This window comes from Rousettus aegyptiacus, unplaced genomic scaffold (genome assembly GCF_014176215.1).
Source record: "Rousettus aegyptiacus isolate mRouAeg1 unplaced genomic scaffold, mRouAeg1.p scaffold_m13_p_7, whole genome shotgun sequence".
Classification (NCBI taxonomy): domain Eukaryota; kingdom Metazoa; phylum Chordata; class Mammalia; order Chiroptera; family Pteropodidae; genus Rousettus; species Rousettus aegyptiacus.
The window spans coordinates 96,624,017-96,650,790 of record NW_023416310.1 but is presented as its reverse complement, the minus strand read 5'-3'; the positions used below and the strand labels follow the sequence as shown (position 1 = coordinate 96,650,790).

Genomic DNA, 26,774 nt, shown 5'->3' with positions numbered 1-26,774 from the left:
AAAGTCACCCATTCTTCACAGCTCTATGATATCATGTAGTTGGCTTTACTGAGTTATTAACAGTGACTGGGGTTATCTGGCAAAGTAAGTATATATAGGACCTGTGATTTGATTATAATTGGCTATGTATTCTCTCTAGAAAAATGGTAGTAGAAAATTATTTTGCTTTCCATTTTCTTTTCAGACATGTGGAGACTTGTTTGAGAAATGAATATTAGTCCTAAATATTTGATATTAGAGCACAGCTCTTTAGAGAAATGGTATAGGCTTGAGAATAAGATGATGCTATAGGGTAAAATTTTATGAAATCAAGGAGAAATGGCTTCTGTTGTATCATCTACAGGGAAAGTTCTCTTTTGAAGTGCTATAGGAGTATTGTTTTTTAAAAAGCTCTGAGACTGTAGTGGTCATTCTCTGTATGCTGTCCTGTTTATACCTTAGACTGTCTACAGTGAAAGTATCCAGTTAATATTTCTAGTAATTGCACTGAACTAATGAGATAGGATCTTCTGGAAATTTGTGGCAGAGGAGATAAAGCCATAGAATGTGGATCTCACCCTGAAGCCAAAGTTTGCTTTGGCTGTTTGATGTGCCCTTCTGTAGAGGCTGTCAGAGGACATGAATGATGGCAAGCAGAGAGACCAAGAAACCATTTTCATCTGCTTGGGCCCTGGCAATATTAGAATGAGTGGATTAGGATATGGGTGTATGGTGAAGGCCAGAACAAGCTGGGATTGTGGAGAAAGAGAAGGAGAAAAGAACTCCTTTTTAGCCACTTTCATTAACATAAAGTGAATTCATTGTAAGAGGATTTCCCTGCATTTAGCTTAGATGCAATCAGTAATCTTCTGATTTTCTGTTGATAGTTCCTAAGGTTTTGATGAGATGTGAAGTAGTCCCTTCAAGCCCCTCATGTCTTTAAGTTAAATAATAATACTTCAAACAATATTCAACATGTTCCAAACACACATTCATTTTATGAATCTAAAATTTAGTTTGCAATAGCTACAAAAGGCTTGGAAAGTAGATAAGTTACTGTACACGAAAAATAGGTGTTAGTAAATACACTGGTTTTAAATTTTAAGTGAGCATAAGACCAGCTTGCTCATTATTATAAAGAATGTTTCTGAATTATTGGACATTGTGTAGATGTGTTTGTATAGTGTGTTTGTCTTCATATGCATACTTGAAATAACAGAGATCTGTTTTGCGATTCTTTAAACTTGGATTTCAGAAGCCAAAATTGTATGCCATAAATAGTGGTGAATTGTTATCTCCCATACAACTACTTTGTAGCTAGGGCTTTTAGAGCTATTACAAAATGAGTTAATAATAACTGCCCCTCCTGTATTTTTTGTGTTGTATTTTCATTGACATATTTCATTGTCTTTTTATTAATGTCCATAGTTTTACATTCTAAATTCATGCTAATCTTGATTAAAGTAATGCATACACACAGAAAAAAAACAAAGATGGATTGAGAGAACTTCTTGTGTACACTGCAGGTAGATTTATCAGAAAAGCCTGGTGTTTGTCAGTACTGAGCTGCCATGGGAGGCAAATTGCAGAAGAACAGGGAGAAAAACCAAGGAGCTTCTAGAAATCTGCAGATCATAGCTTTTGAAACATGTCAAAGGGCTTAGCTTTAAATAAGGATGCTGTAGACATTTGCTTAATAAATTCCTATGAAGCCCTCTGGGGCCTGGGGTGGGCCGCAGATGGAGGGGCATGCAGGCCAGGCAAGCTTTTCCACCAGGTGTGACCTGTAGCTCAGAGGGATGACAGGCTTACCCTCTCTTCCTAGCTCAAAGCTTGGGGCAGTTTGATACATGAACTATTTCTGTTTTACGCTGACCTGTGTGTTAATACATACTTTGGTACACAAACGTTTAATCTAGGAAGAAAATCATGTCAGAAAAGTGCTTACTCTTGTGGGATTTTGCCAGGAGAGGACATGTTTAAATAAAGGCAAATTTCTGCCAGACACTTTTAGAAATCAGTGAAGGGGCTTAAGACCTACAGCTCCTGACATTATTGCAGTGATGGGGAGAGAGTGTCATATTGTCATAGCATGGCAAAATGGGAACAAAAGTCACTCAACTCTGAAAGTCATCACTGCTAGATCAACCTGTTAAATTCTCATGATAGGCTTTTACTTCTCCATACCTAGTTACTGCAGATGGCAGGAGAGTCCTGGGGTCCAATTAATGCCACGTGCCTACATTAAAATTAGATGGGGGATGGAGAGGATGAATAAGGGAATTTGTACTCACTGACTACCCTGCTGCATAAAAATGTTCTGCTTTGCAATATATGTATGGTTTCATCACCTAAGTCATATGTTAAACACTTATCAGTATCTGGCATGTGAGGAAACAAGCTCAGGGAGGTTAGGAGACATATCAAATCACTCCACTAGTGATATTTTAAGTCATGTCTGTCTAACTCCAAAGACTTTGCTTTTTGAAATAGCATGAGTAGACAAAAATCTCAAACGTCTATAGTCCTTTTGATACGAGACACTCAGAGATTTAGGCTACCACTGATTTGCCTAGTAGTGTATATTAACTGCTTTTGGGAAAAGAGTAATTTCTTGCATTGAAGTAGGTCATAAATGGGAGGATCGATGAGTAAAAATGTTACTACCAAGCTAATGTATTTTTATGTATTTGTTTTAGCAATGGCATAGCCTATTAAGATCTTTTATCTCTATTCTTTCTCTGATTTCTCTCTTGCTGCTCATTAAACATCAGCATTTAACACCAGACTCTAATCTTTTGGTGAATTTTAACCCCAGTGAGCTTATTTCATAAGCCACTTGTGCAGTGAGGTTTTTGAAGTAACTATTTGGCAATAGGGCAGAATTTCTCTTTGGAGATTTCTGAAAACCTAATACTGAATGTGATTGGCACTGCTTTCAGAGTCTCCAAGAAAAAGAACCTAATCTTAAGGTGAATTCTGTGCATTTGTGGTCCTGTGGACTGTTAAAGAGTACTTTGAGTATTCTGTGCCTCAGTGGGACTAGTTCACACAAAATGCAGAAATTAGTTAAGTTTGCATTCATTTTTACTTATTTAAAATCCATTTGTAGTCACCGGGTCTTCAGATATTTCTGTCACTGTGTGTACCTATTTACCCTAATTTCAGATGAAATGACCTACAACAGTTAACCCTTCTTAAGTGGCACCTAATTTATTTTCCTCAGGACTGATTTTTCTCTCTGGTGACTCTATCCTGGATCAGAATTTATACTTAGTGTAAAATGACATGCTGTGAATTTATAAAAAGTGCACAATGGTCAGAATAGGCAAAAAAAAAATGTATCTGTGAACTTTCGTTTTACTCTTTTATCCTCTAATAGGGTGGGGCTGTTTTGTTTTGCCATTTTCATATTGGTTTAGGACTGTTCTGAGAAAATGGTTATTTTCTTTGGTCTGATAATATAATAATTTCTTCAAATTACCTCCTTCCTCTCTTTTCCTACAGATCTGCTGAGCCAGATGGAATTATGGCTGAGCTCTTCTCTGTCTCTTTATCTTGCACATATTCCTACTGATGAAGAAATCTATTTATTATAGCTCGAATGTCATTGGCCTACCCTTTCCTCTGACCCAGGAGTGAGCAGTCATATGGGCATCTGGTCTACCTCAGAACACTCTGCAGGGACACAGCCTGGCATATTATAAATTGTCTATTGGCATGCCCGTCTGCTTGACAGAATAGCAGAACCAGTTCTGGATACTTGCCTTGATTGGCCACCATTTTTGCTCTCAGTGAGAGGTCAGGATGATGTTAGTTTGCAAATGTTTGAGGAAAAATTGCCATTACCAAGCCCAGAGATTTAGCGAAATTTAATGGGGATTTACAGGTGTTTTTGAATCTGACTTTTGTAGGACTTCACCTGGTTCAATGTTTCTATGCTTATTACAATGTAAATGTAAATTTAGCTTATTCATATGATAATATTTTGAGCATTATAATCTTTAACCGTGATTTCAAAAATCAAATGTCAAGAGAGTTCCTTAGGAGTCTGAATATGATACAAGTTTTTCCTTTCAAGAATTTGAACTTGAGAAATGCAGTAAAGTATCTGACTTTGCAAAGGTGAAGATAAATGTTCGTTCCTTGGCACATAAGCAACACCAGTTCCTTTCTGGCCTTGCAGGGTCAGAGCTCTGGGCTCCAGGGAAGTGAAACTGTGAGTGAGAGAGTAACTGCTGTGTTAGCAGGCTGTGCATCCGGAATTTAGCAAACCTAGCATTTTATGTTGTACTAAAATCCATTAGGTATGTTTTAAAGTCATGTTTATTTTACTTTCCTGCTCTGTGTATCAGGAGTTGTAAATGACTGCAGAGGAAAGTATTTAACCTAGAATTCTCATATTTATCATATTTTCCATTTGCTTTATTAGATAACTAATACTGTAACATACCAATGACTATTTTAAAAGTTATATTCCTTTTTGCCTTAATGACCCAACAGTATATATAATCATTTTGCATTGCTTTGTAACAAATTACCACAACTTATGGTTAAAAATAATACTCATTTATTGTCTCAGATTCCTGCATGACTGTGATTGGGTTCTCTGCTCAGGTTTTCACAAGGCTGAAATCGACACAGCATCTGGGCTGAGTCCTCTTCTGGAGGCTATGGGGAAGAATCTGCTTTCAAGCTTATTCAGGTGGTTGGCAGAATTCAGTTACCTGAGGATTAGGAGTCCCCATTTTCTTAATTACTGTTGGCTGGAAGTCAGTCTTCGCTCCTAGAGATTGCTCTCAGTTCCTTGCTCCATAGTCCCCTCCATCTTCAGAGCTAACAATGAGAATCTTCTCTCATCTAGAGTCCTTCAAATGCCTCAGATCTCTCTGATACCTGTCTCTGATCTCTAGACTCAAATTTAAAGGGCTCATGTGATTAGGTCAGTCTCACCTGGATGATCTCCCTTTCTTAAAGCCAGTCATGGCATATAACATAGCCTAATCACAGAGTAAGAGCCATCATGTACAGTCTTGGAGATTATTCAGATCATATACACCAGGGCATGGAGGTCTTGGGGGCTCTCTTAGGGTTCTGCCTGTCATAGTTTATAGAAGTGTTCACAGAATATCACTGTGAAAAATCTACAGTGAATAAATCTTTAATAGAGTCCTATTAGGAAGGAAAAGGAGATGGTTCACCTAGTTTCACATCTCAGAGGGCCATTTAATGATAGCTTCAACATGATAGCCTATCATTTCCAGAGTCATCCTATGAATCTATGAATGACAGGGTATTTTTAACCTATTTTGCTTTAAATCGGTCATGGTAGAGGCAATTCACTCTTCTGTAGCTCAAATATACTGTGGTATAATTAATAAATAATACTATTACAGAATAAAGTAAGTCTTAGCTATAATTTTGATTGAAACTTAAGTGGGTTCTTGTTCTTCAGTAATACTACATCACACACATGGATTACCTAATTCACTTTCTCCACATCTGGAGTTTTGTGACCATTATTCTACTAAAGGGGTAAGCTTTGGAACAACAGAACATTCTGGGGCTTTTCACCAAAATAAAATATGCGTAGTCTGGGCTGTATTATCGAAATATTAGAAAGCTAAATAATCACAATTAGTTCAAGGCCTTAATATATGTCTCAGAAGTCAGTTTTTCAGTTCGAATTTTTCCAAGTTTAATCAAATTTGGATGAAATCTGTGTATATTTTATTGTGTTTAATTTTGTATCATTTAAAATAAAGCAATATCTGGGAAGCTCAGAAGTAAAAAAGAGAAAAAAAACATACATCATTCCCCGTAAATTGATTTAAAACAGAGAATTTCATGTTAGGTAAACATAATTATCAGCCAAATCCACCAACCAGGCAAGTATATAGCTGAACCCTGCTAGGTTCTGAGGACATAGCTATGTGTTATAAATATCTGAGGATATTCATATGTTTTTTGAACAAAACAGATATAATCCCTTTTACAGAATATATGGTCTGACAAAGAAAGTATTAGGATAAATGCAACAATGTGTCTAAAGTGCTTATTCCATTGTATACATATTTTCCCAACAATGTTGCCTAGTGTTGTGTGGATACTTAAAACGTTAATTACTTTCTTCCTTACCTTTTCCCTGACTGAACTTAATGCCATAAGATGTCTCATAACTATGATTCTGACAAATGAATCTCAGAATCATCTCGTTGCTCATGGACTATTGTAAAAAATAGCAGCATGACAAATTAAATGTTATTGAGGAAGTGAGTTTATGTAATGAACTGAATTTCCTGGTCAGTCCTGCTAGAACTGTACAATTCAGCAAAATGAGGTTGGTGATTTCATTCCAAAGATCAAGTTGCAGCAATTTTCATCACGAATGTTACCCAGTCATTGAAAAACTGGCAACATTGACTCAACAGATGTTAAAGTCTTGAAGGAAGGTTCTCACAGCTGACAAGCTGACACTAGAGCCTCTTGCTGAGTGTAAAGAGATGGTGATGACATGATTAATAAAAAGTATTTCAGTCATATTTTCAGGTTCATAAAATCATTTGCAAGTATTTTCTCTTTTATTCCTAATAACAGCACTGGTAGAAAATGGAAACGCCTTCATTTTGTCTGTAGATAGTTTTAGGCTACTTTATATGGAATATTTATAGCATTTTGTGAACTTAAAAACCAAGGATGAAGCAACTTGCATATTTAAATTTTACCAGTGGAATGGCAGGGAACCATAGAGGGCAGTTAGTGTATGGGGACATTTGAAGTAAAGTGTCCCAGAGTTGTAGCTTTTTCTGGGCCTTGACTTTGGCTCAGTCTTTGAATACCATTTAGCCATCCCGAAGTCTCTGGAAATTGAGATGCTGCTCACTTCTCTGGATGTTGTGAAGAAGTTTGTTTGTGAAATACTGTGCATTCTGTGAATGAACTATAAAATGAAAAGAATAAGATTTATTGACTCTTGAAATAGTTTATTAGTATTCAAATTAGCTGTGTCTACCCAATATGAAAGTTATAATCCAGAGGAAATATAGAATACAAGATCTGTCTCCTCATCTTTCCACTCAAATAGACAGGATCACTTTAATTTCTTCCCATGAAAACACAGCAAGAGGAACATCTATGACAGGTTTTTCATAATAAAACTTTTGCTAATTGATACAAGATAGTGGTGGTCATTGATTTTTGTCCACGTTGATTCCTGGGTAGCTTCTACTCAGCACATAACTCCCCAAACAGTCCTTAGGTGCCCATATTTTCCTCTTTTTCCTTTCCACTTTGGACTGAAAGTGTGTAGACACAGGGCAACAGATCTTTCAGCACATAAATGGTGCAGAGTGAGTCAGGTTCTTTTTAGGTATCAGTTATTCCCTGCTAAACAATCAGAGCTTTGTGGATGATAATTGAGTGAGGAGGCAAAGCACTCAGAGGAGCCGGGAACAAGTACAATTTTATGAGAAGGATTATGTAGCAAAACGAAGTCAAACTCCGCTGTGGTTTTTTTCCCTCTCCCTAGTATCCCTTTTCAATCAGCAGCAGAGGCGGGGTTATCAGTCACCTTATGACTGGGCACATCTGTCCTGGGTCAAACATGCTGCAGTCTGCAAAGCCAGCAGCAGATTGCAGTCCTCTGCAGTCCAGCCAGACCAGCAAAACTCGTGTAGTCATGCGCCCTGTTATATCTAGAATACCAAATCGGGGATATTCCCTTAACATTTGAGATTAGAAACAACGAAAGCTTTTCCTGTCTCAAAACAGATGGTTCTTTTCCAGTGTTGCTTTCAGAACATAGACCTGTTTGCGGGAAGGCGAAGCCAAAACTGTTCCTCACAGCATCATTACATCTGGTCTTCCATGATATTTAACCTATGCAAGGAAAATTTAACTTCCTCCTGAGATGCTATATGTATGGATTTCAGAGTTGCACATGAAAAGGCACCTTCAGTACATTTTTAGGTGGATGGACAGACATACTTAAGAAACAACTAATCAATTAACATCACTGGGAGGTCATCGTTTGGCCATATTAACAAAAACTCCCTTTGTGATTTTGCAGCCACGACAGCCCAATCCTGACTGGCGTTACTCTGCCTCCCTGAGAGCAGGAATGCACAGGTATGTATTTCCCTCTTTCCTTCACTCAGAAGTAACTTTGACTTTGTATGGTTCAGATAAACTATGTATCTACAGGCTGGAAGCAGCTGTCAAAACTAAGAAGCTTTAGACATTTTGCCAGGGAAATGCAATTATTTTTGTCTCTGTGTCTATTCCTTGAAACATTGGAAGTGGTCAGTGCCAAATGCTTATCAAGTGTTGGCAAATAAGAGTCTCTTGTAAAATTATGTACTTTCTGCTGTATACTTTCATCAGAATTTCCATAAGGAAATAATTCCAACTTCCTTCATCCCTTCTCCACCTATACTTTCTGTCCCTCTCTTAAAAATTATTATTATGTGGTGACAGAAAGAAATCTAACTATGGGAGGTAAACACACAATGTAAAAATATATATATATTTTACCTGTTAAAATGTTTAGCTGAAACTTATCGGATTTTGTTAACCATTGTCACCATAAAAAATAAATTAATTAATTAAAAAATACTGAATACAGCTAAAATGGGATTTTCACATTAAGTTTGCAACCTTCATTATAATTCAGAGATAATCAAATTTAAAGATATATGCTTTATGGAAAATTAAGCTGAGTCATGCTAATATTGAGTTGTTGAAACGATATTGTCTTTTGCGCATTAAATCAGAAATTCCTACCATTAGCCTGCCAGTGTCTACCTGTATTAATAAAACCTGTTGCCATTAAAAAAAATGATTATTAATGCTAATGCCTTTAAACTTGAGTACATTGTATAATGTATATGTACATGTTGTCTGCCTTGGTTTTCTATCACATACCGGCTGTTATGTCCTATCAGCCACAATAATTGATGATGGTTCTTGCTCGTGTTCACCCCTATTCGAGTCTCCTTATCATTTTTATCTTGTTGCTATCATGTGGCCATCAATGGCATGGGCTTTTCGGAGGATGAGCCATGTGACGGGCCTTTATTAAATATCTGAAGACCAAATCTAGCTTACTTTAAATTAACCTGGAGTAATAGTATTACTCTAAGACTCGGATTAAATATAATTTTGCTTTCTCTACTTTGTCTTTTTGACAGTAATTGATTAGTTACCATTATCCCTAGAGCCGATCTGTTGTCTGTGCCATGGGGCCAAAGAAAAGATTCATTATTTGTGAATGTCCGTGGAAGTCAAATGTGGAGGATGATCACCACCACCAAAATGATCTAGTTTTAAAGAAGAAATAAACTTCAAACTTAAGCCCCTCAAAAATATCTGGGCCACTCTTTAAGTTGATCTTCACCAAACCTAGATCAATTTCTGAAGAAAAAGCTTACAAAGCATGTGTTGAGTTCATGAAAAATTAGTTTCATTCCATTCAAAATGTATTCAATTAAGATAAGTTAACATAGTTGCAAGCATTACATTACAAATTGAGCAGAAATCATTATAATGGCTGCTGTTTCTGAACAAGAAGTAATCAGTGAAGGGCCGAAGATCATAGGTGGCTTGGTAGAATGTCACATTGGAACCTAGGTCACAATTTTTGGCCAGAAACATTTATATAAGGATTCTTTTTGTTTGTTACTGACCAGCTTATGTTTTTGCCTGCATCTGAGCTATTGCGGTGAAGCCACACAATAAGAAAAAGTATGATTTACATACCAACTCTTTCTCGACTGAATTAGTGCCTTACTTGAAAAGTACCCAAGTGATAAGATATACCTTAAAAGCTACACTTAAGATAAAATACTAAAATATATCACTTTCTTATCCCATTTTCAAATTAAAAAAAAACAACAAAGTACTCCTATTCAGGTTTTAATTAAGATATTATGAGATTTCAGCAGGATAAGAAATGAAATAAAAATTGAAGCTAAATGTAGTTTATTCTTCACAATGAAGTATATTGACCATATATTAGAGTGTGAACTTAAATAATACTCATCCTTTTCACACCTGGCTTCTTGGCCTTTCTAGCCTCAGACATCATGTAACTATTCCTTTGAAAATTCTGCTTTGAGCTGAGCTGGTTCTAGGGTAGTTATATCTGCAGAATTAAACCGATTGAACCCAAATAATTTGCTGGTAGGATTCAGGAACACCTGAAGGATATTAATATTTTAAAGAAAGAGCAGATTCTAGGGTATAGAAGAAGGGAAGAATAGCAATAGGGCAGAGCTTAATGATTGAATTTCTAAAGAGTAAGAGAATATTGAATTTATAGATGGTCTTCCCCTTGATAGTTCAAGTTTGCCTGCTCTGTTGCTTCATATAACCCCATTCAGATGGTATTATAAGTTTTATATGAGTAACTTACTTTGTAAGATGAACCAATGTCTAGTTTAAAAGAGTCCTCTAATTTTGGTGAGGGTTTTATTGGATAATATTTACTCTCAAGGTCCCATTTGTTCATTCATTCATTCATTCAACAAATATTTGAGGGTCTAATAAGTGCTAGAATTAGACATAACACAACTGACTGTGCTATTCTCTCCACCTTTGAACAGTTTATGTTCTCTCTCTATTTGCCTCAGACAGTCTTCCAGATAATGTCTTACTGCCTGCCATATTTCATGCTGAATCAATTTCTTCTGAACTGGCATCCATGAGTGGTGGTATTAAGCTTCCTCTAGTCCCAAGAAATGTAGGATGGGACAAAAATAAGGTTAAGAATCAATTGGGTAGTCAAACTAGAATAATGCTACAGTTATCAGCAGAAAATTTTCGTGTGTTTTCTTCTTTGCTATAGAGAATTCAGAAACAAGAGAAGCAGTGGAGAGGCTTTTGAGACTAAGCTCTCATCTGCTTCAACATTAAGATGTTAAAATGAAAAAAAAATGTTAAAATGACATTAGCCCTCTGATGGGCTTCCAGTTAGATTAAATGAATACCATGGTATTAATGAAAACCAAAATTGCCATGAAGATAAAACATGTTTATTGCCCAAATGATACAGCAGGCAGTATGTCAGCAAGGCTTGTGCAGTTTATGGCTGCTCAGCAGTAATTGCTTCTGTTTCGAGCATGAGTAGAATGTGTTAGCTGCAGCCTTGCCTCCAGAGATATAAGCATTTTCTGAGGGTGGAAGGAGATCTGGAAAGGCATTTTTGGTCTAACTGTTATTTGGGTGTATGTGTTTAATCAGCTCTGTGCACCTGGAGGAGGCTGGCATTCTACGGGCTGGTCCAGGAGGACCTGATCAGCAGTGGCCAACAGTATCGAGTGCAACACCAGGTAAAGACCCAGGGTTTCTCCCTTCTTGCTAGGGTTCTTGAAAGCAATCAGATGATCTGTTTTTGTAAGACTAGAAATGTTAATGGCTCTATTTTTATTTGTTCTTCTTTTCCTTACATGCATGACTTCCTTACATACATGATTATTTTGATTTTCTACTTAATGTCCTTCACGGGTTTAAAATAGATAATATAAGGTTATATGTGTGTGGGGGGGGCGGTGAAGTGTTTTTTTAAAAAATAACTAGTTAACTTTCAAATGCTTAGGTTCTCTGAGTTTCCTAGAGAAAATTTTGTGGCCTCATGCACAGAGATGGCACTGTTAGTAAAGACCTTTTTGTTGAAGACCGTGGAAACCCACTCAAAGTAGTGAACAAAAAGGAAGTGGGTGGGTGGATGGATGGATGGATGGATGGGTGAATGGGTGGGTGGACGGACGGACGGACAGACGGACAGACAGATAGATAGATGAAAGAAAGAAAGGTGTTTCTCATGGAAGTGAGACGTTATCAGAACCAAGGCGCCTCTTTCTTTGACTTCAGGTCAAAGTCAGATCTCTTTTATTCTGCAAATTCATCTTTACTACCTTGACATGCACATTGCCAAACATGACACCCTAACAGTTTCTTAGTTCAGAGGACAAATGGGGACCAAATCCTAATCCAAACTTTCAGGAAAAAGGATATTCCAGGTTGAACCCAAGAACCAAATGGCTGGGTGAGCACAAAAAATTGCTTAAAGTGACATTTCCTTAGTTTCCTTATTCTTGCCCAATCACTAAAACAGTCTCATATAATAAAAATATGGCTTCGGAGGCTCATCCCTGTGGCAGTTTACAGAAAAGAAGGGTTATGGACACTGAAAATGGTGTCTACTCTGCTTCTCATATGAATAGAACTTTATGACGATGATAATAGTTGTAAATTATTGAGCCATAATATACCCAGACACTGTGCCAAGCACGTTACATGTGTATCTCATTTATTCCTCATGACAACCTGGCAAAGGATTTATTGTACCTATTTTATAGATGAGAAACTGTGAACACAGAGAAGTTAAGAAACATACCCAGGCTCATATAGTTTGTAAATGGCAGAAGTAGGATTCAAACCCAAGTGTGTCTAGCTCCAAATACAAGTATATCTAGCACTTATATTCAGAGCATGGCTGGTCTGCAAGAATCCATCCAATTTCAAATACATACACACATACATAACAGATGACATAAGTGTGTGTGTAAAAAGTACTTTCCAAAAATAATCAGGTGCCTTCAAATAATTAGGCTATCCAAGTGACATGTGCAGCTAAGGGCCTGTTTTTGCTGGCAACTCGTAAGGGCTTTTGTTGATTCTAATCAGCAAGCTTTTGCTATTTATGAATGTTGCATAATTCAACCAAAAGTCACATTTGTCAAAAAACAAATGCACAAGTTAAAGCAATTCATTAGAAGGCTACTATTGCCAGATGGCAAGGGGAAGAATATAAAATACTTCATTGACAAATCCGCAGCCCCAATGCCAATGATGGAGTGAATAAGTGATGGAAGAGAAAGCGAGTTTAGACTGCCAAGTATTGCAGGATGGGGAGGCGTCTAGAAAAGTGAGAACTACCTAATCAAAGCAGCCACATGAAATCATGCCCTGCTGTCCTGCCTCATGTCAGGATGTTTCTTGTACTCCTGAGGGCTTTGTAGGTCAGTCTGGTGAGCCAAGAAGTAACTTTGAATACATTCTCCCTTTTACCGATGATGCTAACTGGTGTATATTTCTAGGCAAATGCGAAATAGGAACTGTCTACTGATTATTTTATTTGAATTTGGCCCAGGTCTCTCCTTCGAATTCAAAAGAATGTTAGGAACCCATCTTCTTGACAAAAGATAGGGAAGGAGTCTCCATTGCTCCCCTTCCCTACTCTCCTACCCCCCTTTTTTTATAATCCCTTCCCTCCAGGACTTTGCCTCGCTGATGACTCATGCGTTGCAGTCCTCATGGACTGAGGTGGACAGAGCTTACATCTTCCAGTTACTCCATGAGATGACCCAACCATACTTTCACTATACCTCCACACCAACGACATGAAGTTAAAGAGATATTCCTCTGCCTTCTGCTCTGTACTTTTAGGTTATAGGACTCAAAATATGTTCTGCACTGTTTGAAGGAGTATGGCATAAAGATTAAGATTATGTTTTGGAATCAGATCGGAATTGAATTACAATTCCAAACTTACTTGCTGGGCGAGCATAATTCGTATTTTCTTAATTATGTCATCTCTGTAAATTAGGTCTGATAATAACACCTATATTATTGAGTTGCCATGATAGCTAAAGAAGAAAGAGCTGAAAATAGTGCTTGACATAGAATATTAATAAATGTCTCATCTTTTTACTCCTTTTATTCTGGGATACTTTTGTGCAATCTGTAATGTAGCCTCGGCTGATAAGCTGGTGGCCAGAATTCAGTTGTTTTCACTTCTAGGCCCAGACAGAAACCCTCAAAGGTTTTCTGGATCATCTTGACATCTATTCAGTTCAGTCATCCCTCAGCTGTCCTCTTGGAGATGAAACGAGGAGGATTTATTCGTTTTGCCCAAAGAAAAGGAAAATGTTTTGAAAAACTTGGTTGTTTCCAGTCCCAAATAGAGCGTGTCTTTCATTGATTCTGTTCACTGACTAAGGTGCAATTGCTTCCAAACAGCTTCCTCTTGGTGCCTGAGTCTCCTTACGCTTGTGTCTGAGACCTGCTCATGCACCAGCACCTTCTCATACAGCAGCTGCAGTCGTGGGCATAGAGGGAGAGAGGCCTGCTGTGCGGTATCCTCATTCACACGTGTTCCTGCAGTTGTTTTTCCTCCACTGATGAATTCTTTTGCTTTGTTACTAAACTGTTCATTTATTTTCACAATCCACAAAAGCCTGGGGTAAGATGCCAGGCTCTGAAGGGATGTATGGGGACATCACCAGGTGATGTTTGCCGCAGGATAAACAAGTCAGGTATTAACTCCGTCAATCTTGATTACTGGCTCTTCTCTCCAGCCTCCTCTGTGTGAGCAGACCTGGGCCACGGGGCTTCTTACTTCTTTGGCAGCTTCCTGTGAGACTGAGTGGAAGAAGAAAATGAGCTAAATAGGGAGTGCAGGGCATACTGTCACAGCCTATTCTCCAGATGGAGGAATGTGTTTGGAGGAGAGTCATGTGAAGGGCCAGTCGTTCACCTTTAAAACTCTGACTTTTTCAGTGTGAATGCTCTGAAGAGGTTTTAATGAGTGCCCTCTTGTGACTAGTTCCTAGAGAGAGTTCTGAGACATTATAAAAATACTGCCCTTGCCTTCTAGAGAGTTGATCTGGCTTCAGGGCATCAGACTGCTTTTCTCTTTCCCGCTGATTCATCCAAGCTCCTCTTTCTATATTTCATGGGATCTCAGGACTTACCTAAGGCAGCAACAGTAGATTATTTTTTTGGAGTGGGAGCTATTCACTATTTTCAAAAGAGCACAGGGAATTCCCAAACACACAGCACTGCCAAAGATAACTTTATAGTTCATCAAGCAACACCCCAGGGGATCCAGGACTGAACAGTGAAAGATTAATTAGGTAGGAATGGCAACTAAGGCAACGAGGCTCAGTTAGTTCACCTCAGTTTAGAGCCACTGGGCAGTTCTCAAAGGGTGGTTCCCCGGAGCAGTGGCACTAACCATGCCTACTGAACCAACCTGAAATTCTCAGGGTGGGACTCAGTCATCTGTATTTTAACAAGCCCTCTGTGTGATTCTGATGTACCCTAAAGTTTAAGAACTGGTTTGGAAAGTTAAGAGTAAATATTCATGAGGTTGTCTGATATCTTTGGATATCAGAAACCATGCAAGGAAGTATCTGCTTATGATTCTTGCAAGAAATAGAAAGCCTTTCTCCATATCAGAGAATCACTAAGAGCTCAGGCTCTGGGTCTGAGTAACTCTCCTGTGGATTCTAGCTCTGCCACTCAGCAGTTGTATGTCCCGGGGACCATTACTTAATTTTCCAGTTTCCAGTTTCTTTCTCTGTAAAATGGAGATAATACCAGTACCTACCTTATAGGGTTGCTGCAAGAATTAAATGAGATAGTACACACATATTACAGAGCTTGGAGAACAATGTTTAGTAAATGGTGGCTATTTTTATGATTTGTCAAGGTATGAGTCTATCCTTCAGCTTCAGAATGTAGGTCTGAGTTGTTCTGAGTAGTCTCTGTGGGAAGGCTCTATTATACAGAAGATTTTTTTAACGTGCCTGTCTTTTTGTGTCCTTGGGGGATATTTTTGCCCTGGTTTGCCACATTTCTTTGCTCTGTGTAAAATGGACATAGTTTGTGTCCTAGTTTTAAGGGCGGTGGGGTGGGCTTTTATTTGTCTTAGAGATTCCTACCCCTCTGACAAAATCAACTCCCCACAGAAGGCCACCATGGAGTCCTCCATCTCTGGCTCTTCCCCAGAAAAAGGAAAAAAAAAAAAAGCCATGATCCTTAAGTTTTTTGGAATCCATTTAGGAGAACTGCCAACATGAATTTTTCCACTTCATGATCGAGCGCAGCCTCAGGCCCTGTTTGAGAATTTAGAAAGCATGCTGTTCCACTAACCTGCTCACCCTCGATTTCTGCTGTTGTCATGGCAATGATAGTCCTGGGAGGTGTGTGCATATCCTTATTAGGGGGCAAAAAATGAGATCAGTGGTTTCTGGGTGGGACAGCTCCATCCTGGCAGTATGTTCCTCTCTCACCTTGCATCTCACAGCCCAGGAGTGTCATCTTGGCTCAGGGGTCTCTAGCTGAGTAAAGTGAATTCTTTAAGAAGCACTTCTACTTTCTGGGGGTGTAAAGCTTATCATATCTGTTAGAGGTCTCTCTGTAGCTTATATTATGTATTCTGACCTGGAGGGAGGGAGCCATATGGTATGGAAGGGGAATTAGAATCCTCTAACCTAGGGGAAGCCACGAAGCTTACGTCTTTGCTGGCTCCATCCATCTATCCATCTATGACTTTCTTCATCTTCTTCGAAGAACACGCTACATCTTCTATTTTTAATGGTCATGGAAATAAACAACTAAAGTGAAGGCTTCCTGGTTTCTCCGAAATTAAATCTTTCTGTTTAATAGATTCTGAGATAGTTCTTTCCTTCCGCCCTGTAGTTCGTGCACCTCTTGTTTCTCCTACACCAAATCTTCCAGGAGTGGTAGCCCTGGGCAGAGTGCAGTCGGGGTTAGGGCCATGGCACAGAATAAGTGAATTTCTTCTCTAACAGTGGCCTAAAACAGAGATTGTGTGCCCCCTGAAAATCTAATCCCACACGAACTCAGACATGTGCTCCTGTACCTTAGAGGGCGAAGTGAAAAGAGAGCAGCAGGAACTGTTCCCTTCGCCTGCATTTCCCTTCAGGTCCCACAGATGCAGTGAAGCAGCTAATGCAGGTAGAAAATGGAGACTCGTTAAGGTTCCTTCGGTTGTCATTGATCCCTCTGATGTGCCACCGGAGTGGTACAGTCTGGCCCCTGAAAACTTCATCGTGAGAAAATGCCTTTCGAATCTGTCTTAGAAAAATAACACAGCTTATCCTCCTTTTGTTTAAGAGTGTTGCATGGGACAGGAAGAGTTTCCAAATCACCATCCCTTTAGCTTTCCCTATGCACAATCCCTCATACCTTACGTTTTAAGCCCCTTAGCAAAAGGGATACTCAAGTTTCTACTGGGAAGATCCTAGTATCACAAAGGACCAAGGAAGCGGGAGAGGGGTCACCAGCTCTGCCACCTGACTCAGCTCAAAGATGACAGGTTACCTGTCATCTGTATGTTTGAGAGCTCTGTGGGGAAGGAGCAAAGGAGGGTAGGAGTTCACATTTCATTCTGTGGGAAAGATTGGTTGAATTGTCGGGCTTGGGGCTCTTGCCTGGGAGGTGCTTGGACAAGAAGGATCTACTTATACCGTGGGTTGAGGGAAAAAGAGTAGTGATAACTTATAATTCCTTTAAGCTTTGCAGCTCCAGCAAGCACTGCTCTCAATCTCACTGATTCTACTGAACTAGAAATAAAGGTCTTTAATGACAAACATTTTCAGAAAAACTCAGCCCAGATTCCAAAAGAACTTGCAAAGCTCATTTTCACAGAGGCAGTCAACTTTGCAGTTGAGAAGGTCATTGCCTAATCTGGAGAAACATATTCAGGCCAAGCACTGCTGAGACTAGGGGCCTCTAGGGAAGGGTCACAGAAGAGAGCTCGTTCCCAGGAAGCCTGGAAGCGAGCATGTGGATCAGAGAGGAGCCTCTCTCTGCCTCAGCACTTGAAGCCTGTTACCCAGACAGAAAAGGGAGCGGAAGCAGATACCAGTGCTGTTCCACGCGTGTCTCAGTGAGACCAAGAGCTTCCTCAGCAGCTGTCCTGCCTGGAATGGTCTGTCTCCAAGGGAGTGGGCTTAGCGAAGGACGGGGGGAGGCGGTCCTGAGGATGGCAATACCAAAGGAAATAAGGGGGAAAAGGATATTTGTGCTGATACTAAAACAGGAAATTGAGAGAAGTCAGACTGAAAAGGTATAACTCTAGAAGGTTAGGATATGAAAAGGTAACTTCTGAGAACCAAATTTGGATCCACAAGAGAACAAGGATGGCCCTTGAGCCCTTTGAGCTGTTCTTCTCTTGCTCAGGCCTGTTTCCATGTCTGGAAGTGTACTGTTGCTTTATTTTCACTTCCAACAAAGCTATTTGCTGATGGGAAAAAAGAAAAAAGAAAAAAAAGGTCATGGGGGTAGGGAGCACAGCATAGGGAATGCAGTTGGCATTAATGTAAAGGCTAGGTGGAGAGCCAGAGGAGAGAAAGAGCAATTAGGGGGATCATTTTATAAGCTATATATATATGTCTAACCAATGTACTGTATTGGCTATTGAAACTAATAAAATAATTTTTTTTAAAAAAAGAGAACAGGTTTGATGAGAAGTTTATTGTTACTAGAGTTGTGTCCCCCGACTGCTGAATCCCAAACAGGGCATCCTGGGCCTCCAGATTACAGCTGCCATTGAATATTAAAACACACACACACACACACACACACACACACACACACACACACACACACACAAAACCAAACCTAAAAAAAAAAGTAAAGCCTCTTCTGTACAGAAGGTCTGAACAAACAAGTTTGTTGTTGATGGTCCAAGAAAGTCCGCCAGCTTCGGCTTACTTCCAGCACTGGGCCAATCTTGTGTTCAGGGCTGTTGCTCTAGGTGACATCGTGGACCAAGCTGAGTAGTGAAGTGATGTTCCCCAAGTCTTCTCTCTTATCTTTTTTGACTCTGCATCATATATATTGTTTTAACCAAGAACATATGTGTCACATCTGTTCCCACAATCACCTGGGGTCACCTAAAGGTCTGTGGCAAGACTGGAAGCCTCGGCGAGTGTGAATGGTTTATATTAGGTGCTCACCAAGCTGCATGTCAGAGAGAGTTCTGGGAGGAGAAGAGCATTGGCAGATATGGAACCAGCCCAGATCTGGACACCTTTGAGCCTGTGAGCCTGGTTCTGTGTTTGATGATGAACCCAGGGAACACAGAAGTTCCCTTCTCTCAGCCAACGTCTGTTAGCACGGAAGTGTGTGTGTCTTTGTGTCAGTGGGATGGTCTTTGTTGTTGAAATTTCAGAGTCTTTAAATCCTAGGCTATTGTCCCGTAATTTGTAGAAACAGTTTAGAATAAGAGAAAGGAAAACAATAATAGCTACTAATATTGAGAACGCAATATGCACTTTACATGCCATAACTCCTTAAACAAGAGAAGCACATTATTATTTTCATGTTTTAGAGAAGAAAATTGAGGCTCACAGTCACACAGTGTTTTTTGGTCACCATTATATGTCAAGCAAGGTGTCTAGCACACAGTAGTGCTTAGTAAATATTTGTTGAATTGATTAATGACTACGATGGCAAAGACAATATTTCAACCACTGTCTGCCTGCTGCTGAGCCCTGTGCACTTTAACTAACACACTACCATTACTTTATCCCACTTGTGTGATGACCTGGAAAGGGCTGTTCACTGAGTTCGAGGCTGGCCGTATGGATCTGATTAATTTCCCATCACTGCTGTAACATGTTATCATAAACTTTGTGGCTCAAAGCAACACATTTTTTTTTTTTTAATGTCTGCAGCACCTGGTCTTCCTAGGTGGTCTCCCATCCAAGTACTAACCAGGCCCGACCCTGCTTAACTTCCAAGATCAGATGGGATTGGGCATGTTCAGCGTGGCATGGCTATAGGACACCACAAATTTTTTTATCTTAGCATTCTGGAGGTCAGATGTTCAAAATGGGTTCTCCTGGGCTAAAATCAAGGTGGGTTCCTGCCATTATATAACAAGGATCCACTTTCTTTCAGTTTCCAATAACGTGTTCCTCATTTCCATCTGAGTCCTCACCGACAGTGCCTTTCATGTCCATATTTCTACCAACAATCTGTTCAAGGTAATCAGGGTGCTTCCTCCCATGCTCCTCAAAATTCTTCCAATTTCTACCCATTGCCCAATGCCAAAGCCACTTCCACAATTTCAGTTACTTGTTAACAGCAGCACCTCACTTCCGGGTACCAAATCTGTATTAGTTTCCCATTACTACTGTAACAAATTACCACAAACTGCGTGACTTAAAATAAAATACAGTTTTGTTATCCTGTAGTTCTGGCAATCAGAAGTCCAAAATGGCTTTCATTAGCCTAAATTCAAGGCAAAACGGGGCTGCATTTCTTCTGGAGGCTTTAGGGAAGGATCCTTTTCTTTGCCTTTTCCAGGGTTTAGAGGCTGCCAGTGTTTCTGTCCTCCTGGCTCCTTCCTCATCTTCAAAGCCAGCAGCACAGCATGTGCAAATCTCTCTCTTCTGACTCTCCTGCCTTCCCTTTTCACTTCTAAGGACCCTTGTGATTACAGTGGGCCCACCTGGATAATCCAGAATAATCTCTCTATCGGCAGGATCTTTAATTCAGTCACATCTGCCAAATTCCTTTTGTCATGTAACATAACATTTTCACAAGTTCAGGAATTAAGACCATGGGCATCTCTGGGGGACCATTATCTTTCTACCACAGGGTCTTTCATGCTCAGGCAGAAGTAGCTGTGTGTGTTTCTGTGTGTGTAAATTTTAGTGAAGGTAAAATAAGGTGCATATTTAAAATAAAATAAGGTGCACACAACAACTTTGAAAAGAGTGTGGTCACCGCGGACTAGACTTTAAATGCTTTTCGAAGGCTATTAATTTTCAGAAGTTTGGTGGAGACTAGTTAATCACTTTGCTTTCCCTCTAACTCTTAACTAAGAATAGATGCAAGGAACTAACTGAGGGATCAAAGTTCAAAATGAAGTATATTATTGGTAAAGATGGTCTGGAGAATATGACCTTCAACCTTTCAAATGCAAGGGAAGAAAATGAATGGCAGACCTCTCTCTATCCTGGTTTGATTATCAGACAGAGGCTGAGCTGGAGCTGAGAAAGGTAATTAGAGGTGAGGCACTTCACAAAAAGAATAGTGACTGTTGATACTAACTGCTCAATCAAGAAGCACAGTCCATTTAAAGTATGATTCACGGTAATCTCCCCAGTCAGATAAGCAACTTTTCCTTCCTGGGAAGAGCTACCTCCTTGAGATCCAGACAAGCTAGGCACCTCCAAAGCCTAGAGCATCTCAGCACCCTGAACTAAAGGTGAGATCTCCCTTCCTAGCCTACCCTCCACAGGACAGAACTATTGGTTTGGTGAGTGTTCCCTTCTCTATGAGCAGAGGTGGAAATGTGGAGAAGGGAAGGAAATGGTTCCCACTATATTATTAAAGGCTGAGAGATATTGTTCTGTCCCAGGCTTAAGAGTATTTGCCCAAAAAATATTTTGGTGGCGTAGTTAGGAGAAGATAGTACTCTTTGGATCATCTACAGGATAATCTAGAAGGAATCAATAAAGGGCATGGTAGCCAATGGAAAAGTCTCTGTCCCCAGGGTGATGCCAGGAGACAGGGGGAATGCATATTGCCTGTCCTGTATGTATCTAGCATCTGTGTCTAAGAGGAAGCAGATGAAAGCGTATATTTAGGTCTTCCCTCGAGAAGAAAGTGCAGAGCCTGATCAGTGTGTTTGTGTTGGGGGTTGCAGGCATTGGGGCAAAGGAGGTACTTTAGTCAGCATTCCTAAATCTTGCTTTTCCCCAATGATGCATCTTGTGTCAGGGTCAGGAGTCAGGGTGGTTATGGGCCAATTCTGTGGATACACATGTACTCAGGTTTTGTTTGTTTGTTTTTTAGGAGCATTTTGCTTAAATAGAAACCTATTCTTATACTAGCTACCTTGAGATCTGGACAGGCTGGGCATCTCCAAAGCCTAGAGCGTCTCAGCACCCTTAGCAGCTCTGATTGGAGAATAAATTACCCCTCATATCTCTAACAGTGATTAGGCATGAGACCCACAAAAGAGCTTCCTTGGAGGCCAGCATCCCCCGGAGGCTCCTTGTGTCACCAAGATGTCGATCCAACTTCTGGCCTGCAGTCAGTGGGATTGTGTTTAGTCAGTGATCAGTGTCACACTAATTTTCCTCTATTGGACCAAGTATAGATTGATTCTAAATATTTGCCTTGGGAAAATTTCTTTAGGGAGGGTGAGCTCTTTAATATGTTCTCTCTAAATCTAGAGATTTAGAGGTATAAGTTAGCTGCCTTGGATGTTTCTCACTCAGGGTCACAACTTTGCCTCCAGGATACTAGTTTCTAAATGGTTGTGATTCGAAAGGCGCTAAGAAGATCCTCACAAAACCTCCTTCGTAGGCAGGTCCCCAGAGCTCTGTTGGAAACCACCACCACCAGTATTCTCTTTAAAATCTTCATTCATTCATTCATATTCTCTCTCTCTCTCTCTCTCTCTCTCTCTCTCTCTCTCTCTCTCTCTCTCTCTCTCTCTCTCTCTCTCTCTCTCACACACACACACACACACACACACACACACACAGAAGTAAAATATCAGAATATCATGTCCAACAGTACTTTCCTTGGCTTGGCTTCAATATGGAATTTGGTTGAAACCTCCTATATAGTCATTAAACATTTATTAAGCACCCACTTAAGGCCAGTCTCTGTTCTAGGTGATGCTAATACAATATTAAATATAACACAATCCTGTCCTCATAATCTAGTGGAGGGGAAAAATAAACGTAAAGAAATAAGACAGACATATTGTAATGACCATAATAGTGCCATGCACAGGCAGGGCCCGTGAGGGGGAAGGAAGCTGGAACAGACCACAAGGGCTTGTCAGTTTAGAATGGGACCCAGAGTCTGTCTATGTTATAATCAGTACAAACCCCGTGTAAATATGGTAGCTGGTTCACCTATCCTGAGAAGGGCCCCCCACCCCCAATTATTTCCAGAGGCCCCAAACCCTCCCTTTGATAGAACTGGGAATTTAGGCTTTAGGTCAGAGATTATGTAACATGTAGTATAGGTAGCGAAGGATGGTAAGTACGATGTGGGAAGGAAGAGAGTTCCAGGAAGAGGGAACAATACACGCATTAAACAAACAAACAAAAAAATCAGAAGTGCATAATCTGGGAGAATAGAATGAGGGCATTTGTTGGGCGAGGTGGAATGGAGGACTATTGGGAAATGAGATCAGAAGGATAGACTGGAGTCAGATTTTGTAGGGCTTTAAAAATCCTGCTAAAGAACTTGTAGTTGCATTTGCTGGCAATGGAGAGTCACCGGAAGAATTGCTTTTTTAAGATAGGAGGCTCTATGAGCCCCCTTTGCTCTATGAATCATCAAAAATCAACCTATAATATATCAAGACAAGCTCATGACTTATCGGCTTTGTTTTTCTCTACCTCAACCAAGGATTGGAAACTTTGAGTGTCTAGAAATTTGGGCCCAAAAGGGAAGCGAATATAACATTTTTGCAGAAAGGACTGGCCTTGGAAATGTTCTTAGATACTTTCGGTGGACTTGGCCTGACTGTGTCTGAGAAAATGTAGAGACTGGAGGGCAGGTTTGTTTAAACCTGCCTTGTGTGAACTTCTTAAGAGTGGTGGGGTGGCATAATGCCTCCCATCCCTGTTGTACTACTTAATCATTGTGCCTCAGATTTATTAATGTGTGAAAGAGGCAAGACTGTGGGCTGCTATAAGCATTAAATGAGACATTGCATGCAGAAATGCTTAGCTCATGGGAAGCATGCAAACATGCTAGCATTTACTCAATTTAATACTCCTGGCACTTAGCACAGTACCTGGCACACAGTAAAAAGGATTCAAATATTTTTTGCTAGATCCAGCAGAATAATATTGAATGTGCAGTGAGGGATACTAGTAGTGGAAGGGATTCTCCTTGATGACATTCTCTCGTGCTTCTCCTGCAGTGTTCTGACAGCACCTCCATTTTATACCCTCGATGCAAGGATATCACTACTTGTCTAGAAATGGTTGCTCAAGGCTGAGAAGTGACTTAGCAACACAGAGCCTGGGACTGCTGCCAAATTTAAGAAGCACAGATTGTAACAAAGTAAGGGAGAAGGATGCAGAAGAGTTTGAAAACCCAACCAAAGCTGTGTTGTTGTTAGGAGACGTGATTATGCCTCATACATTCTGGGGTGGGACAGGCGGTGTGAAACCCCTGGGAAGAGTCAGGTCAGATTATGGTGCTCCAGGAGGAACCCAGCAGGAAGCAAAGCTGCTTCCTGGGGCCCTGCACTTAGAAGGGCCCTGTGTGGTTTAATATTATGCCGCCGCCATCTTGAAGTTCTTAATGATTTTTTAATAAAGGGTCCCCATTTTTATTTTGCACTGGGCCCTACAAATCATGTAGCTGATCCTGGGTGCAGGCTATCTGGGACACTGACCTTTTGTCTCAGCTAGTTGTTGAGCTAGTTTTTTAATTTGCAGATGATTATACAAGTAGTGACTGGGCTAGAATTATTTTTAATCTCTCTCTCTCTCTCTCTGATTTAATTATAAAAGGGCAAAAATCATAACAACTTAAATCTGTACAGAATTAAAATGAGTAGTGCCTTACTCCCATCTCTAGTCACACTCCCCAGAAGTAACCATTACCAATAGTTTAGTGTCTATCCCCCTACTTTCTATAAGTATAAAAATTTAAATACTGTATTATAAAATAATATGCAATTACATTGTTGATGTAAATATTAAACAACGCAGCATCATTTGCAGAACAATATTCAAGTTTTCCTCAATCTCACTCCCCTTCAATGAGGAAACCATTGTGAATGGTTTTGTGTGTATCCTCCAAGTTTTTAAAAATTAATATACTTTATTTTTTAGAGTAGTTTGTGGTTTACAGCAAAATTGACCAGAAAGTACAAACAGTTTCCCAGGTACCCCTGTCCCCACACCTGCAGAGCCTCTGCTGCTATTGGTGTCCAGTGCCGGGGTGGAATATTTGTTATAATAGATGAACCTATATTGACACATCATCATTATGTAAAGTTCATAGTTTTTTCTAGGGTTCTTTCTAGTAATTTTTAATGATATGGGTGATATATGAATGTTTTTTCTATGTTTACAAACAAATATGTAAGCTTTCAAAAGCAAAATGAGATAATGTCATGCATATTAGTACTATATACAGCTCTTTTTTTTTTTTTTAAGAAAAATCCCCTTCCAAGTTAGTACATATAGACCTAGCTCATTTTTTTTTAATAAGAGCATGCTCCGTTGTATGCCTATACAATAATTTATCCAGTTTCCTATTGGTATCCAATATGTATGTTTTTTTGAACAATGCAATGCAATTTTTATACATATATTTTATGCATTCCTCCTAGTATTAGATAGGAGAGATTTCCAGAAGTGTAATTAGAGGGTCATAGGATATGAACACATCAAATTGGCACTGTCTTATCCGGGGTTGGACTGTACTTGTACACTTCCCTTTGACCCTCACCTCTAGCTAGTGCTATATGTCACTTAACTCAGTGACACTATCATCAAAGGACTTAACCCTCAGGGTTGAGAATACTGGAACAGAAGGAGAGGAGAGAATATACTTGTGAATAGTAATTGTGATAGAGCTAACCTGTATCAAGCATTTCAACCATATTTTGTGCACCTAAGCCAGGTATTGTTCTCAGTGCTTTTTGTATATTATCTCCTTTAACATGTATACGCAGCCCCAGGGATAAGTCTATTATTATACCCATTTTAGTGCCTAGGAAACAGACACCTAGGGTCAAGTAAGGGTACACATCTATCTAGTAAGTGGTGAGGCCCGGGGGTGAAGCAGGCTCTCTAAAGTGTAATGCCCTCTTTATGCCAGAGTTTCTCTACCTTGTTTATTCCTTAAAACAATATTGTATCTTGTCATTTACTTGTCTTTTTCTATACCCTAACTCTTTGAGGGTAGGGTAGCTGTCCTAATATTCGTATCCCTATCCCTGATTCCTGGCACAATGTCTAATTTATTGTACATAATAAATAAATTTATTTGAATGGATAACAGTGCCTCTGGGAGGTAGCTACTATGTTCATGTTACAGCTGAAGAAACTACAAGTCAATGCTACCCAAACAACACAGGAGAAAGAGTAGAAAGCAGAATGGTGGAGCTGTGGTTTGACCCCAAGTCTTTCTATACTTAGTCCAGCATGCTGATCACGGTGTCCAAGCTGCCCTCTCCTGCCTGCTTCCGAAGGCTCTGGACAATGGCTCCCCACTGAGCAACCAGTTCTAAGCTGGAAAATTTCCTAGATAGATATCTTTAATGATCCTGGGGAGGGGCAAAGAGGGGGCAACCAGAAAAGAGAGTTTTTGGAAGTACAGCTATGGGAATAATTGTTAGAGGGAGAGTCAGGTTCCCAGAGGAATTCTACTTAGTAATAATATAGATCCTTTATTTCAGATTCTGCATGCCAACATCAGTCAGTGTGATTTACAAGCATTGTGGGCATTTTAATGCCCACAATCCCATTAGAAGGATAGTGTTATCTCTGTTTTACATATGAAAGAATGGGGCTGAGAGGCCAAGTGATTTGCTCAAGGTTACACAACAAATAAATATAGTAAAGCTGAGATTTCGACTGGAATATGTGTGGACTCCAAACCTTCTTTTTAAGCATTCTGCTACCCCCAGAATATAACAGCAGCTTGAGGCTGGGGGCATTGTGAGAAGGAGGCCTTAAGGGGAAATTGCCCTCCTTAGACCCTAGGGGACTTTTAGCAACTAGGAAATAAGGTAGAGAAAACCATACAGCCTGAGCCCTGCTGGGTTAGGGGTCACAGAAAGAAGAAATGTGATTTAATTTATTTTTTTTTTTTTTTTTTTTTTTTTTTTTTTTTTTTTTTTTTTTTTTGCTAGCTAGGAAGAGCTAGGAAGATTCAAGACCAGCAATTCTGATTTTTGAATCTGGGTTCCTAGCACGTGATGTCTTTCTACTCTTAACCTAGAAATGGCAGAGTTATTTTGGGCACAAAGCAAGAGC

The 26,774-nt window shown here is 39.7% G+C and overlaps 1 protein-coding gene and 1 pseudogene across 6 annotated transcripts in view; one reads left to right on the top strand and one right to left on the bottom strand.

Annotated features, from left to right (window-relative positions):
* Positions 1-26,774, top strand: part of LOC107521563 (protocadherin alpha-C2) — a 114,900-nt gene that overhangs the window by 75,787 nt on the left and 12,339 nt on the right. For all 6 annotated transcript variants that reach the window (XM_016166367.2, XM_036224485.1, XM_016166371.2 and 3 more), the window contains exons 2-3: positions 8,048-8,106; positions 11,218-11,306. In XM_016166367.2, coding sequence (XP_016021853.2) covers positions 8,048-8,106; positions 11,218-11,306 — 148 coding nt within the window. The remainder of the gene's footprint in view (positions 1-8,047; positions 8,107-11,217; positions 11,307-26,774) is intronic.
* LOC118606307 lies at positions 19,461-19,579 on the bottom strand (annotated as a pseudogene).